General features: G+C 33.0%; 1 protein-coding gene across 5 annotated transcripts in view; it reads left to right on the top strand.

Annotated features, from left to right (window-relative positions):
* The window catches only part of LOC106056742 (endophilin-B1-like), a 31,657-nt gene that overhangs the window by 7,846 nt on the left and 7,715 nt on the right, over positions 1-16,096 (top strand). Inside the window, exons 6-10 of one of the 5 annotated variants that reach the window (XM_056042791.1) lie at positions 2,700-2,720; positions 3,239-3,271; positions 7,246-7,260; positions 11,833-11,922; positions 12,586-12,686. In XM_056042791.1, the coding sequence (XP_055898766.1) occupies positions 2,700-2,720; positions 3,239-3,271; positions 7,246-7,260; positions 11,833-11,922; positions 12,586-12,686 (260 nt within the window). The remainder of the gene's footprint in view (positions 1-2,699; positions 2,721-3,238; positions 3,272-7,245; positions 7,261-11,832; positions 11,923-12,585; positions 12,687-16,096) is intronic. The other 4 variants (XM_056042792.1, XM_013213581.2, XM_013213582.2 and 1 more) reach the window with 4 other exon arrangements.

Raw genomic sequence — 16,096 nt, 5'->3', positions numbered from 1 at the left:
AAAGCTAAAAGCATGAAATAGCGCTAAACTAAAATAATTGGTAAAAACATTAGTAATCGCATAGGTTTATTGTTGTTGGTTTAGATCTATTACAAATTTAATTACATGACTGATTCAAACTAATCGATACAATTACACTTTTTGTATAAGCTTTGTTTTTGTTGTTTTTTTTTAGTATTTTTTGTTTTGTTTTTCTTGTTACTTAGTAAGCTGAAACCTGCACATTTACTTGATTCAAAAGTTGCTCTTATTAAGTTTTCAATGATTGGTTGCTTTGGAGTTATTTATTTTCATTGGAATCCTTGAATTTTCCTGTGGAACAGCCTTAGTTTTATCTTCAGACACACATATCCATGACTCACCAATCCTTTGCAAATGTCTGCTGTATATCAAACTGCTTGATAAAGTACAGTACTGTCAAAAAAAGAAAACAAATATTCAACTTGACAATAAGTAAAGATGAACATAGCTGGCAGTAAATTATATCTGATTTCTAGACTTGTGGGAAAAGTTGAGCTCTCCAATAATAGAAATAGAAAGAAATTAGTTTTCACAGTTTCCTTTCTTTAATTTTTGAGTGGTATATGAAAATATCTACCCCAGATTGTCATGATGACTTATTAGAAGTTAGTATTGCATTCACTACAAGCTTATGACCATTATCGCCAAAGCATCATCATCATGACCTCACTAAAGGTAGTCAAACACTTTGGCACTGATCACTGATTCTGTTGCAAATACCATTATAGCCCAGTGCAGGACATGCATTACCCCACTAGTTTTGTATTTATTTTGCATGACTCATGCCAAACCCCACTGAGTGAGAGGAAGAGGAAACAGTGTATTATGTCAACTTGTATGATGTAAAACAAGAGTTTTTATCCAGGAGATTTATAAGATAGGATTTGATCAAGCCCTTGCTTAGCAGAATTCTATGAGGAATCCATTGTTGGCATCCTTCGGTCGTAATGACTATGGTTCATCATGTGGCTGTGGAGTCAAACATGTCTAATCTAGTGCAGGGATCTCAGTTATTGCACACTCTCTCTTTTCATGTGGCTGTGGAGTCAAACATGTCTAAGCTAGTGCAGGGATCTCAGTTATTGCCCACTCTCTCTTTTCATGTGGCTGTGGAGTCAAACATGTCTAATCTAGTGCAGGGATCTCAGTTATTGCACACTCTCTCTTTTCACCTGGCTATGGAGTCAAACATATCTAATCTAGTGCAGGGATCTCAGTTATTGCACACTCTCTCTTTTCATTTGGCTGTGGAGTCAAACATGTCTAATCTAGTGCAGGGATCTCAGTTATTGCACACTCTCTCTTTTCACCTGGCTATGGAGTCAAACATATCTAATCTAGTGCAGGGATCTCAGTTATTGCACACTCTCTCTTTTCATTTGGCTGTGGAGTCAAATATGTCTAAGCTAATGCAGAGATCTCAGTTAAGTTATTGCACACTCTCAATTTTTATGTGGCTGTGGAGTCAAACATGTCGAAGCTAGTGCAGAGATCTCAGTTATTGCACACTCTCTCTTTTCATGTGGCTGTGGAGTCAAACATGTCTAAGCTAGTGCAGGGATCAGTTATTGCACACTCTCTTTTCATTTTCCATGTGATTTGCAAGATCCTCCGGAGGCAGCGCAAATGGAATGAGTTTAATTTTCTCTCTTGCTTTGCATAGGTAGTCCAGGACTCACTGCCATACTGTAACATACTCATAATGCATGCCTTGTAGACCTCCATTAGCAATAAAACACCTTTGGGTAGAACAGTCTGAGAGGGACACATACAATTTCACAGTTTTAGCTTTTAAAGATAAAATGTCTTTTTAGCTTTGCTTTTCCTAATATAATAGCCAAAGATGGTAAATCTTCCATCTCCTATTTATGGGATTCTTACTCAAAGATGTAACCCACTTTTTCCATTTTTTACATAAAATCATAGTGTGATAATCTCTTCAAATTTAATCCATACATGCTCTTTGGCCTGACTGCTGTAACTTTTAAATGTCTCCAATGGAAGAGTCCAAGATGGATAAATGTCACCTTCTACCTTGACTTTACTTGACTCTTGTTCTACTTGTTCAAATGTTGCTGGCCCTGGGAGCTGCTTTTGTGTGTCAATAATGAAGAAAGAAAATAAGCAGACATGAGAACTTAATATACAGTTTTTTAAATTAAAAAGTAATAATTTGAAAGAGTTCTGAACTTTGAACATTTTTTGTTCATTTTTCCAGGACCATGGTAAGGAAAAGAGTAAACAGTTAATAAACATTTAAATAATCCTTAAGTTGGAGAAATTCAGATAAATCAATAAAGTTTTTTCTGTGATATAGATTTAAACCTTTGAGATTATTTTTATTTTTCCATCATTGCCAATCCCACTCCAGTTTCTATGACTTAATAATAGACCTCTTTCAAGCTTACAGGAAAATTGTAAACACTACAAATATTTCTTTTGAAATGCATAAAATAGAAAATTCATCTCTAAATAAAATATCACTTTCTGTCAACTTCTCTCCACTTGATACAAAGTAAGGTATCAGCTAGTATAGTCTATACAATTCTAGTGATCTCTCTTCTTATTGGCTATTGTGTAGAAACAATTGAATGTAATTGTCATCATCCAGTTAGAAGTTCTATGTCTGTCTAAAACAAACCTGTTTCCCTCCTCTTGGTTCTCACTTTGTCATTTAGGATGGGAAGGCCTGTACCAAGGTTTGTACCTCCATGTTTCTCTACTTTATATTCACCAGTGCATGCTTCAAGTCAAGTTCAGTGATTTTTTTTTCTTCCCAAAATATTGATTTTTTATTTATTGTTTTGTACAATTTTTTTTGTTTTTTTTTATGTTTGTGTTTTTGTTTTTATTGAACAAATTTTACAATGTTTAGAAAAGTGAATTATGTTGTTACTAAAAAAATATCCTTTAATAAAAAAAAAACCTATTTGTGTCAAAATATTAAAGGATTGATTTAAAAGAATGTGATTGTAAATGATTTCAATACTTGTTAATGTTCAAATCTTCTATTTGAAGGAAACATTCAATTGAAATAGTTCAAGAATCTTTTTTTTTTTTTTTTTCATTTAGCATTAGATCAATTTGAGAATTTTGTGCAGATATTTTTGGGATTGAATATATTCATTCTTCTTATTTATTGTTTCAATTCTTTTTTCCACCACAAATTTTTCTTCTGGCTTTTGGTAATGTTCATGTGTTTCTTGTGAACTGTTAGTCTGCTTCAAGCCACCCATACATCATGGCTGAGGTTGTCTCATTGTTGCCTCAGAATAGTTGCTTAGTTTGATAGCCTTGCTTGTTGTTTGCTGTGGATTGCTTGATTTAATTTTGTATGCAACACCACAGCCACTTTTTTGGGATAGTCAAAGGGTTAGGGAAACATTCTTCACTGTAATGTTGGTAATTAAAGGCAGGGCCGGTCTTAGGCCATTGCAACATATGCGGCCGCATTGGGCCCCGCACTTTCATAGGCCGCACGATGCGAATTCTAGGTGTAAATTATTAAATTAAACCATTTTAACTTATCATTAAAGGGTCCTGGAATTCTCCTGAAATTATAAAATATAAAAAAAAGTCATGAAAATCTCCTGAAATTATTAAAATCTTCTGAAAACTCATGCAAATCTTAAAACAGACAAAGTTGTCATTTCGGGATGTCATTCATTATGGAAAGCGCCAATCCTACTCGCGATTAAAAAAAACGGCATTGTCAGCTTTCATTCACTAAAAATGTAATAATAAGCCGAATGGTAGCCAAAAAAAGAAGTTCAAATACTTTAATTTACTTCAATAGTCACTGACATACAAATATAGATATAAATCTATCTCAACTTCTTAGAGAAAAAAAAACAAAAGCGATAATTTGCTAGTCGATAGTAAATCTTTAAGACATCTGAATGTTTATCAGCTTTTTGTTTGAAAAGTACTATCTACTGTTAATTTGTCATTGACTTTGTACTTAGTAAATTATAAATAGAAGGCAAAGACGAATTTCTTTTCTAATAGAAAATCTTAATTTTCACTTATTATCCTTATCACAACCCAAATTAGGCCCCACGCAATCCATTTTGCATAGGGCCCCGCAACCTGTAAGACCGGCCCTGATTAGAGGGTTAGGGAAACATTCTTCACTTTAATGTAGGTAATTAAAAGGTTAGACAAACATCTTTCACTGTAATGTTGGCAGTCAAAGGGTTAGGGAAACATCTTTCACTGTAATGTTGGCAGTCAAAGGGTTAGGGAAACATCTTTCAATGTAATGTTGGCAGTCAAAGGATTAGGGAAACATCTTTCAATGTAATGTTGGCAGTCAAAGGATTAGGGAAACATCTTTCACTGTAATGTTGGCAGTCAAAGGGTTAGGGAAACATCTTTCAATGTAATGTTGAGGATCCCAGTTTTTATAATAGGGCAATAATATCCTATAGAGAAAGAGAGACCAGAATGTACCAGTAGCTCAGTTGATGTTGTGTCACATAATCCAGAAGTATCTGAATATATAATGAAGTAATTGAATTGATTTGACATGACTGACTACTACTATAATTTATTGCTAATGCTGTTCTCTTTATTGTAACAAATGTAAAGATAATTGATGAGTCTAATGACAATGATCATTACATTCATTCTAGGATGATGATGTTGTTGAAATAGACAAAGAAACTCAACTTGATGCCTGTACATTTTGGTTGTAGTGTTAGTAAAAGAAATGTGATCTGGTTCTCTCCCTTTTCCTTTTGAATTCTCAGATATATTTTACATTCTAAATGCCTGATGTCCAGATTTGCCTGTACAACTCTTAATTTGTTTTACCAAGATCTATGTTTATAATGCCACATTGACTATTTCTCCTAATGTATCTTTTGTTTTGTATAGGGTAATTTGACATGATTGTTTTTATTCTGTCGACCTCCAGTGTCTAGTTCTAGAGATTTTGGACATCAATAATGGCATTTTATTGTTTTACATTTTTTTCAATATTTCATTTTAATTTCTTTCTGATCTTAACCAAGATATTAAAAGACCAGCAAATCTGCCATTAGTACTGGGTATACAAAAAAAGTGTTTCAATAGCAAATCAAACAATATTTAGATTAGTCTTAAATTTTTTTTTAAATGGATGCATGGAAACCTCTAACTGTTAAACCACAATCACTGGCATGATTTAGTGTAGTATTTAGATGAGTAGATTTGAATGTAGAATTCATTTATGGATGGTTGTTTTTTTTAACAAATGTATTGTAGACCTAGAATAGAAATGAAAGTTTACAATATTGTAGAGAATTATTTTTTTATTTCTTAACTTTCTCTTTATTTTTGTTCTTATGATAAAGTATCACCCAATATTTTGTCTAAGAACAAATAAATGTCACTTTGATTGCATGGCAAAGTAACATTTGTATTCTTCAATAACAAAGTAACATTTGTATTCTTCAATAACAAAGTAACATTTGTATTCTTCAATAACATTTCATGCTCCATGAAAAACAAAAGATTTTAACTTTTCACTTTGATAGAAAACTATTTGACCTGGAATTCAGTGAGAAGATGGAACATGGAACTCTTCTTCTTTTTCTTCAGTTCTATACATTTGTTTGTTTGAGTATATCTTTATTTTTGCAGTCCTTTTGGCTTATTGTCCTTCTCTTGTGGAAGTGATGACTATGACTAGAATTTCTTGATCTGTTTTGTTTGAGAACTTTCTTGTATGTAAATAGATTAATAATAATAATAATAATAATCTTTATTATCCTTAAGGAAATTTGTCTTACAATTTGTGCATTACACCAAACAAAAAACATTATAACTATAAGAAACCAAAGTGTACATTCACACCAGACTCACTCATAATTTACATGTGACAAAGTTTATACCAGATTGTTCTTATTTAATGATTTGATTGCCAGGGGAACAAAAGAGTGTTTGTGTCTGTTTGTCTTTGCTATCTGTGTCTTGTATCTCTTTTGTGATGGTAAAATCACAAAATCCTGACACAAAGGGTGATTCTTTATTTCGAGGATCTTGTTAGCTTTTTTATAGATGTTTGTCTCAAACAACTGCCCAAATGGGGTTTGTTTTTTGCCAATGATTTTGCCAGCAGCATTAAGGATTCTATAAAGTTTATTTTTATTTTTAATGCTCAGATTGCCATACCAGGCAGTGATATTGAAACTTAAAATATTGCAGATTAAGCCTTCTCTTGTGACAAAGCTGTGAAAACAAAGGAGCTTGTTCTAGTTATACATTGCTCAATGTCATTCTTGGTTCAAGAAGTGAGTCATCTCCCCTGAACTTTGTCTTTACATTTTGCAACCAATATCTTGACACAAATAAAGCAAGTCATCATGAGGTTTTGTTTTGTTGCTTTTATTGATTAATCCATTACATCTGCTGTTTTGATATTAGAGTACAGGGAGGATCTAAGCAACTCTGACAGAAGGGCTTTTTTTTTTTTTGGACAGATTTGACTATGTTATCCTATAGTTTGGTTAAGTTAATTTGAATACATGTATTGAGATGAACATTGTATGCACGACCTGTATTCATAGAAAGATTTCCTTTTTTTTTGTATTCCTTTGCACTCTTATATTAAATTTTGGAGACTAATTTACATTCTTGACAAACACAAACACAATGGTCATCAACAAGATTTGTCTATCTAGATTCTAAACATAATATCTGATTGATTGACCAATCAGTGACCAACACTTTTTAAATTAGAGTCTTTGCTCATGTTTTGTCAATTTGTTCACAAGCCAAGTCATGACTACAAATATTTCTCTGTTTTGATTCACTTTACACACCCAGTTCTCCAGTGTTTGTCAAGAAAAGTAACATCAACAGTAATCTTGGTATCTATGTGAATATTGTAATGCAATGTGGTGGATCCTGGTTGTAGTGCCTCCTCACTTGATGTTATGTATCACTTGACTTGTGTCTACCTTTAGCATCAGTTACAGTGAAGTGTGTCTACTGTCAGCATTAGTGTCTAACATAGTACTAGTTTTCCTTTTATATAACTTGTGATATAATAATCAGCTATGGTTGGATAAATTATCTGTTTGACATACAATGTTCTTAGCTATAAGTTTTATTGAGAGCTGATTTGATTTTAAAGAGGATAAGTAATGTATATACTACTGCTGGAATCAATTGATCCAACAGATGATGGAAAGTAAAATAAATCTTTTTTTTTTCTTTTTTGTCTTCTGCCTCCACAAGGATGATATTGCCAAAGTAAGTGTTCTTCATTTATTGCCTGATTATAGTTTCTTTTTTGTTGCCCTGGACATTGATTGGATGCTTTCATTATCTTAGAAACTCCTAATTATTTCTAACATTATTTAAAACTTTAATTACTCCCCATACTGTGTTTGAAAAGTTTCACTTTTGTAACAGTTTAAATTTCACCAATATATACTGACAGTTTTAAATGACATAAGTTGCAAATTTCTTTTCTTTTGGTTAAAAGTTTAAGTGTAAAAGAAAAAAATTGAAGTATTGAGCCTATATATGAAGAAGATTAAGAAATGCTTTGAGAGTTGATATTAGCTCTAGTGAGTAAAGTATACTTACAAGATTTAGTAGATCTTAAAAGAAAGTCCTAAAAACAAGTTATTCTGGTATTGTTATGTTGGTTAGAGCTGTACAACTTGAAAAATGCTATTCTGAAATGACTGTTATGTAGATTAGCTTCAGGTACAGATATTTTAGGATGTGAGTCTTGACTAACACTTGTATTAAAGACTCAATGAGAGGAAGAACAGTCTTGTATTGCATGACACAGTGAAACAAATGTATACATTGACAAAATGTAACACAATTCGTAATATAGGAATAATCACTGACTTAATTTTTACATTGGCCTCTCATCCTTTTTTTCTTGAATAGTTCAATACATTACTGGCCATTTAAGCTTTAATTGATTTATTTTTTTCAATAGAATAGAGCACATGTTGTTTCTTTTCGGCTGAACAAATGAAAAACTTGTATAACCAGAGACAGTAATGTTTAGATGATTATTATGAATTCTATATATATATACATTTAAGATATAATAGAAGTTTCTAAGATAGTCACATGAAATGTGATCTATGTGTTTTTTTTCTCCATAACACTTCATTGGGAATTCATCTAGTTAAGAGTGGCATAGAATCTATTCTTTTTTTCATTTTTGTTATTGTTCATCTTTTTGTTTTATCATCTTAATGGAATTGTTGACAGACTGGACAGATCACACAAAGTGCTTATTTATTTGTCTGACTTGATGGATCACACAAAGTGCTTATTTATTTGTCTGACTGGACAGATCATACAAAGTGCTTATTTATTTGTCTGACTGGACAGATCATACAAAGTGCTTATTTATTTGTCTGACTTGATGGATCACACAAAGTGCTTATTTATTTGTCTGACTTGATGGATCACACAAAGTGCTTATTTATTTGTCAGACTGGACAGATCACACAAAGTGCTTATTTATTTGTCTGACTGGACAGATCATACAAAGTGCTTATTTATTTGTCTGACTGGACAGATCATACAAAGTGCTTATTTATTTGTCAGACTGGACAGATCACACAAAGTGCTTATTTATTTGTCTGACTTGATGGATCACACAAAGTGCTTATTTATTTGTCTGACTTGATGGATCACACAAAGTGCTTATTTATTTGTCTGACTGGACAGATCATACAAAGTGCTTATTTATTTGTCAGACTGGACAGATCATACAAAGTGCTTATTTATTTGTCTGACTTGATGGATCACACAAAGTGCTTATTTATTTGTCTGACTGGACAGGATGGATCACACAAAGTGCTTATTTATTTGTCAGACTGGACAGATCACACAAAGTGCTTATTTATTTGTCTGACTGGACAGATCATACAAAGTGCTTATTTATTTGTCTGACTGGACAGATCATACAAAGTGCTTATTTATTTGTCAGACTGGACAGATCACACAAAGTGCTTATTTATTTGTCTGACTTGATGGATCACACAAAGTGCTTATTTATTTGTCTGACTTGATGGATCACACAAAGTGCTTATTTATTTGTCTGACTGGACAGATCATACAAAGTGCTTATTTATTTGTCAGACTGGACAGATCATACAAAGTGCTTATTTATTTGTCTGACTTGATGGATCACACAAAGTGCTTATTTATTTGTCTGACTGGACAGGATGGATCACACAAAGTGCTTATTTATTTGTCAGACTGGACAGATCACACAAAGTGCTTATTTATTTGTCTGACTGGACAGATCATACAAAGTGCTTATTTATTTGTCTGACTGGACAGGATGGATCACACAAAGTGCTTATTTATTTGTCTGACTTGATGGATCACACAAAGTGCTTATTTATTTGTCTGACTGGACAGATCATACAAAGTGCTTATTTATTTGTCTGACTTGATGGATCACACAAAGTGCTTATTTATTTGTCTGACTTGATGGATCACACAAAGTGCTTATTTATTTGTCTGACTGGACAGATCACACAAAGTACTTATTTATTTGTCTGACTGGACAGATCACACAAAGTACTTATTTATTTGTCTGACTGGACAGATCACACAAAGTACTTATTTATTTGTCTGACTGGACAGATCACACAAAGTACTTATTTATTTGTCTGACTGTACAGATCACACAAGGTACTTATTTATTTGTCTGACTGGACAGATCACACAAGGTACTTATTTATTTGTCTGACTGGACAGATCACACAAGGTACTTATTTATTTGTCTGACTGGACAGATCACACAAGGTACTTATTTATTTGTCTGACTGGACAGATCACACAAGGTACTTATTTATTTGTCTGACTGGACAGATCACACAAACTTTGGAATATATAACTTAAGGTTTTAATTGCTAAAATATGAACACATTTTTTACTGGTGCTTTTACACACTCTACTGTTCAAATTTTAAACCAAAAAAAATATTAGAATTAATGAATGATGATTGGTTTTCCTATTTGTAATTAATAATTTTAATGTCTGCTTGCTATTTGACATAGTGGCTCTGTAAAATAGCAAGTAGACAGAATTATTTTTGTAGTCCATTTCTCCACTCCACTTTAGTTTTATGCGCAGCTCATTTTGGTCCAATGTTTAAATGTGAATTATTTGGAAGGTTACCATGCTGCCTTTAGGTGTTCATCAAACAAAATTCAACTCCTTAAATAAAACTTGAATTCTAAATTCTTAGAAGTTAGACTAACACCCCCATCTTAGTCACTCATCTGCACACAAATATTTACAAAGCTTATATCAACTGACTTTCTGTCTGGTAAAAAGTTTGTTCAAGTTAGTTTTCCCCACACCTATCAAGGATCAAGCTGAAATTTTTGACAATTATTTCTTTTATCTGTCAAAACAAGAATCATAAAATAAAATTAACCAATTTGTTAATTAACTATTAACTAATTAACTATTGGTTATTAATTATTTTGCTTGGTATCAAACAAGGGAAAGAAATTGTATTTGACTGATGTGGTGTTATAAGCTGAATTAGTCCCCTTTATATATTTTCTTAAGCACTTTGTTGACACAATGGTTAGCATGTTGACTTGGGGAGGCTTGAGCCTTTGAATTTGAATTCAGGTCATTCAACTTATTTTTTGTACAAATGCATTTCAAAAGCTATGACTGTAACATTCAACCAGATACCACCAACTTTCTTTTCCTCCCCATTTCCAACTGGTCCAGACAAAGTGATAGGATCCTAGCGTAGTGAGAAAGCTAAAAGTATGAAATAGCGCTAAAAAAAAACATTTGGTAAAAATGTTTCTAATCGCACAGGCTCATTATTGTTAGTCAAGATCTTATTACAAATATAATTATATGACTGATCCAAACTACTTGTTACAATTATGCTTAATGTAAGCTTTTTTTTTTTAAGTATTTTTTTTTATTTTTCTTGTTTTGTTGTATGGATCTCATTATACAAAATGAATTCTGCTGAAAACAAAAAATGTTACTATGGTGATGTTGTAGCTTGCATGCTGCACTTTGCTTGTACTGTCCATGGCTGGTCTCTTAAGTAAAAAAAAATGAAGGTTTAGGATTATTTATAGAAATCTACACTGTTTGACTAATTGTAATGAAACTAGCAGGAATGCTTAATCAATGATGAGTCCATAATGTTAGAACTCCCCTCCCAGCCACCATGACAAAAAAGGGAAAAAATGGATGGGGGGTAAAAATAAAAATCTTTTGTGTTGTATTGTCTTTTCTTTTAGCCTTTAGTATAAACACAAGCAATGCTGTGTATTTCTGCTATTGTATAAGATAACTTAATGGATTTTCTGTTGGGATATCTTCTGTATTGTACTTGTTGGTCTATCCCTATTCTATTTGCATTTGTATTCTTTTGCTATTATAAATGACTATATACTAGACCTCATCATAGCTGAGATGTTTATGATAAATGTATACAATTAAAACATTGCTAACCAACACAATGAACTAAAAGATCCATTCAATTAGTGTAATAGATAGTATTTATCATTCTATATTTAGTATCACTTATATAAACATCTCTAGTTTTTTATGTATTCATGGACAGATGATTGTGGTCTTTTTTGTTCTAATGCCAACATAGAGCAATCCCATTTTTAATATGGTTATCCCCTGACAGCCTTGGAAACTTTAGTTTGGTTAGTCAATGTTAGAAATCTGTATTTTAATGCATTCAATGGTTAAAGATGGAAACAGTTCCTTATTTAATTGATGGCAATGCAGGTGGGATCATATTGACTAGTTTAGTTTATGCTATCAATTGTATGTTGACAGGCTGAGTCAGATCTGCGTGTAGCTCAGTCAGAGTTTGACAGACAGGCTGAGATAACAAAAATATTGTTGGAGGGAATCAACAGTACCCATGTAAGTAACTAAAAAAAAATAGAAGTGCCATACTTTACAACATTACTCATGTAAGCAGCAGTAAAATAAACTGTGATACTTTACAACATTACAAATGTAAGCAGCAGTAAAATAAACTGTGATACTTTACAACATTACTCATGTAAGCAGCAGTAAAATAAACTGTGATACTTTACAACATTACAAATGTAAGCAGCAGTAAAATAAACTGTGATACTTTACAACATTACTCATGTAAGCAGCAGTAAAATAAACTGTGATACTTTACAACATTACTCATGTAAGCAGCAGTAAAAAAGAAATGTGATACTTTACAACATTACAAATGTAAGCAGCAGTAAAAATAAAGTAACATACTTAAACCTAAAAATCTTCCTTTTTGAAGGATGTTGTAAACATTCTAAGATGTACTCTTGATGTTTCTAAAGACTTCTTTGTTACATCATCTAAGATGATTGTACACTTGTTGTTTCTAGAGACTTCATTGTCACATCATTCTATGATGATTGTACTCTTGATGTTTCTAGAGACTTCACTGTCACATCATTCTATGATGATTGAACGGTAGTCTTGATGTTTCTAGAGACTTAACTGTCACAACTTTGTATAAGTATATTCTTCATCTTATGTGTGTTAAAGCTCTGTTCTGTTTCTTTGGTGTAGGCCCATCATCTGAAATGTCTGAATGAATTCATTGAAGCTCAGATGACTTTCTTTGCACAATGCCAACAGTACATGTCTGACTTACAGAAACAACTGGGAAGGTAAGTCTGCCTGGTTTCTATTGAAATGATTCTCCTGAACTTCTTTGACTGTCTGAAAGAATTCATTGGAAATTGGCTCAACTCTATTCTTTTAATTTCTTTAGGCAGAAACATTTACTGATTTATTTATTGATTTTTTTTGTAAGTTTATCTACAATCACATTTAATCATGTTTTTTTTCTTTAGTATTTCATTTTAAATTGAATTCAGCTACAATAATTTTAGCACCATGACATGATTTTTTTTTTCCACAAAATTATTGGCAAATTTCAAGTTTTATCAATTGGAAAAGGCAGGGCCAATACTAGAGTTGTATACATCATCTATAGCAGAGTTGCCTACAAGTACACTTCTTGCGTATTTTGTACGCAAATGGACACGAAAATACGCGAGTACAGTTTATCATCTGAAAATACGCATTTCCCCTTCTAAAGCAAAATTAAAATTAATAAGTAAAAAAAAAAAAAAAAACAATTATCTCTTGCTAATCATATATATAGATCAGTGCGTCAATGGGAATGGGCTATTCTTATTAATCTACCACAAGATAGCTTTTTTTTTTTTCGCACCTGCTAACACGCAAAGATTTAAATGTTTACAAGATCTTACTGATCTAAATAAAGCGGAGGTCCTTTTGATTTGTCAGTTTATATTAATTCTTCTAACTGATTGGGCATCAATAGATTCTGGAACAGCAGGCTATGGAGCCTACATCGACTTTCTTGGCTCTTACACAGTCAAAATCTTTGGACCATATGGTAGTGTTTGCAGTTTTGATGCGGAGACCATGGCAGTCTGTGAAGCCTTAAAGGTCATTGACTCTCAAGTCGGCTAGAGACATTTGAGGGCAAATTGTTGTGGTCACTGACTCAAAATCTGTACTACAGGCTTTGCAAAGCCTCAGACCATGGCCCCCCAATATCAACACTGTCATCATGGCTTCACATAACATTAAACAACGCTATGGCACCCCTGTAATAATGCAGTGGGTACCGAGTTACATAGGTGTGACTGGCAACACAATTGCAGACTCTTTGGCCCACTAGGGAGGGCAAATTCCACCCACTGAACAAGCTGTAAGCTTTCATCAAGCCCTAGCTATAATACAAAAAACAGAAATGGAAAAGTGGTTTGAGTGCTGGGACAAGTCCCAAAAAGCCAGTGGAGTCTGGGAGCGCATGAGGCGCCCTGACCGCACTTCCCCGTGGTGGAAGCTGTCCAGGCCTGAGCAAGCTATTATAGCACAGTACAGGACATGCCACTGTCCTGTTGGCTCATATTTCTCGCGGCTATGGCCAAATTTTGATTCATGGTGCCCCCACTGCGGGGAAGAAGAGGAAACCGTGCCTTATATTCTGTTTGACTGCCCCAGACTTGCTGATCTCCGTCTCGACAGGTCTGGGAAACCCAAAATTCTCGACCTGTATGGCGACATTTGTGCACTACGCAAGATAGCAGGGTTTCTGTCCAGGGCTTTTGCAAGAGAGGATTTGAGCCTCTCAAGCCCCCACTCTAATGGAGTTTGATGATGATGATGATGAACTGATTGGGAATTAATTTATTGATTAGTTCTAATTCATCAAGATGATGGGATCTAGCCTAGAACTAGAGATTTTACGATGTCAGGCACCTATAATAGAATTTACGGAAATCTAATTCTATCTTATCTTATATAATACAGACATTACTTCAAAAAGAAGATCTAGTCTAGATTCTATATTCTATGTATGCATGACTAAATGCATGACGCGTAGGACGTAATCATCTTCTTTTTTGAAGTAACGTCTGTATTATATAAGATAAGATAAGATATGTGACCTAGTATTTAGATCTACTAGATTAGATTTAGAACTAATCTAGATAAAGTACATTTAATTATATATAGATTTAGAATAGATCTAGGTCTAGTAGCTCAAGGCTCTAGATATCTGTAACTAGATCTAGATAGATCTAGATCTAAAAGCAATTTCTGCCATATTATGAAGAGATTTATTGATCTCCTTTAAATTCTTATCCTTTATGGAATGTATAATAAATAAAAGGGGCTAAATTGACTCTTCTAACTTTGTATAGTATAGGTCTAAATCTAGTATTTCGCATTCACAATAGAGACTACAATTTTTTTCGAGAGATTGTTGCACATCAAAAGCCAATCTAGATCTAGATTCAATTTTTGTAAACCACCAAATTCAGTTCTTTTGAGATGAAAGTGAGAAGAGCCGAGGTTTTAATAGTAGAACTATCGGTTGAGCTCAACCTTTCTCTTAGCATGATAAAAGGAATCAAACTGATGTTCCCTGACTTGCAGAACGTATCTTCTGTGGCAGATTGAAAGCTACTATTATAGTCACTATCGACTAGCTAGGTTCCATTATATTGAAAGCCTAAATTCAAAGAATGAAATCAAGGGGAATTCAAGGCTGAGTGTGCTTGCGCTCTCCTTCAACACATCTAAAAAACTTCAAGCATCAGAAACCAAAAAAAAATAGCTGTATCTTACAACTTTATCTGCCTGAAAAAAAGTCTTTTAAAAATGTTTGTTATTAGTGATTGTACAGGATGCCAAAGTTTTCATTGATAACTCTGCTAAGAATGGTCTGAAAGAAAAAAATCTGAATTCTTCACAATTTGATAAAATATTTCCAGTGTCTGGATACCTTGAAAAGAAATGACCTATAAACAAAACTACTTTTATAGAATTAAATGTCACTGATCCAGCTAAGCAAACCATTACATTGGGTTTAAGTCTAGTTTCACTTGTAACAAAAATTCTCATTATTTTAAATGAATTTTCTGTTGCCGCTATTATGGAAAGTGGAATACACTTAGATCATAAAATCATTGCCAAGTGACTAAAACGGCATCATTCTAACATATTCTAGAAAACTCTGACAAAGACTAAAAGTGTAAATATTTTGACATATGAACAGAATAATGTCTTATATAACTTTATGCTGTGTTAACTTTAGGATTGCTTCGTTTCGTGTATCTTACATGCTTAAATGAATTTTAGTCTTTCATGAGTATATTTCTTTATATTTAGGAAAAATACACATTTCCAGGTCTGGGAATACACATTTCCCTTTTAGGATGTAGGCACCTCTGCTATAGTCTTTTCTTGAGAGGATCCAAATAATGTAGATTTCCTATTTGTTCTCTCAGTTTTGACCCTGAAGCTTCTACTACAAAGTAATTAATTTTTTTTTTTTTTTGAAATTTTTTCTTCTTCACAATTTTTTTGTAATTAATTTGTGGTGCTGGAAAGATGCTGATAGTTTATGGTTTATAACAAAATTTCTTTTTTATCAGTGTGGGAACTTTGTGTGTGTGCTTATTACTTTGGTCCCGTTTATCTAATTAGTAACTAAAATATTGTTTTTTAAAACAATAAGAATAATCACCTTTTGATT

Source organism: Biomphalaria glabrata, chromosome 9 (assembly GCF_947242115.1).
Source record: "Biomphalaria glabrata chromosome 9, xgBioGlab47.1, whole genome shotgun sequence".
Lineage (NCBI taxonomy): Eukaryota > Metazoa > Mollusca > Gastropoda > Planorbidae > Biomphalaria > Biomphalaria glabrata.
This window is presented reverse-complemented; position numbering and strand designations above follow the sequence as displayed.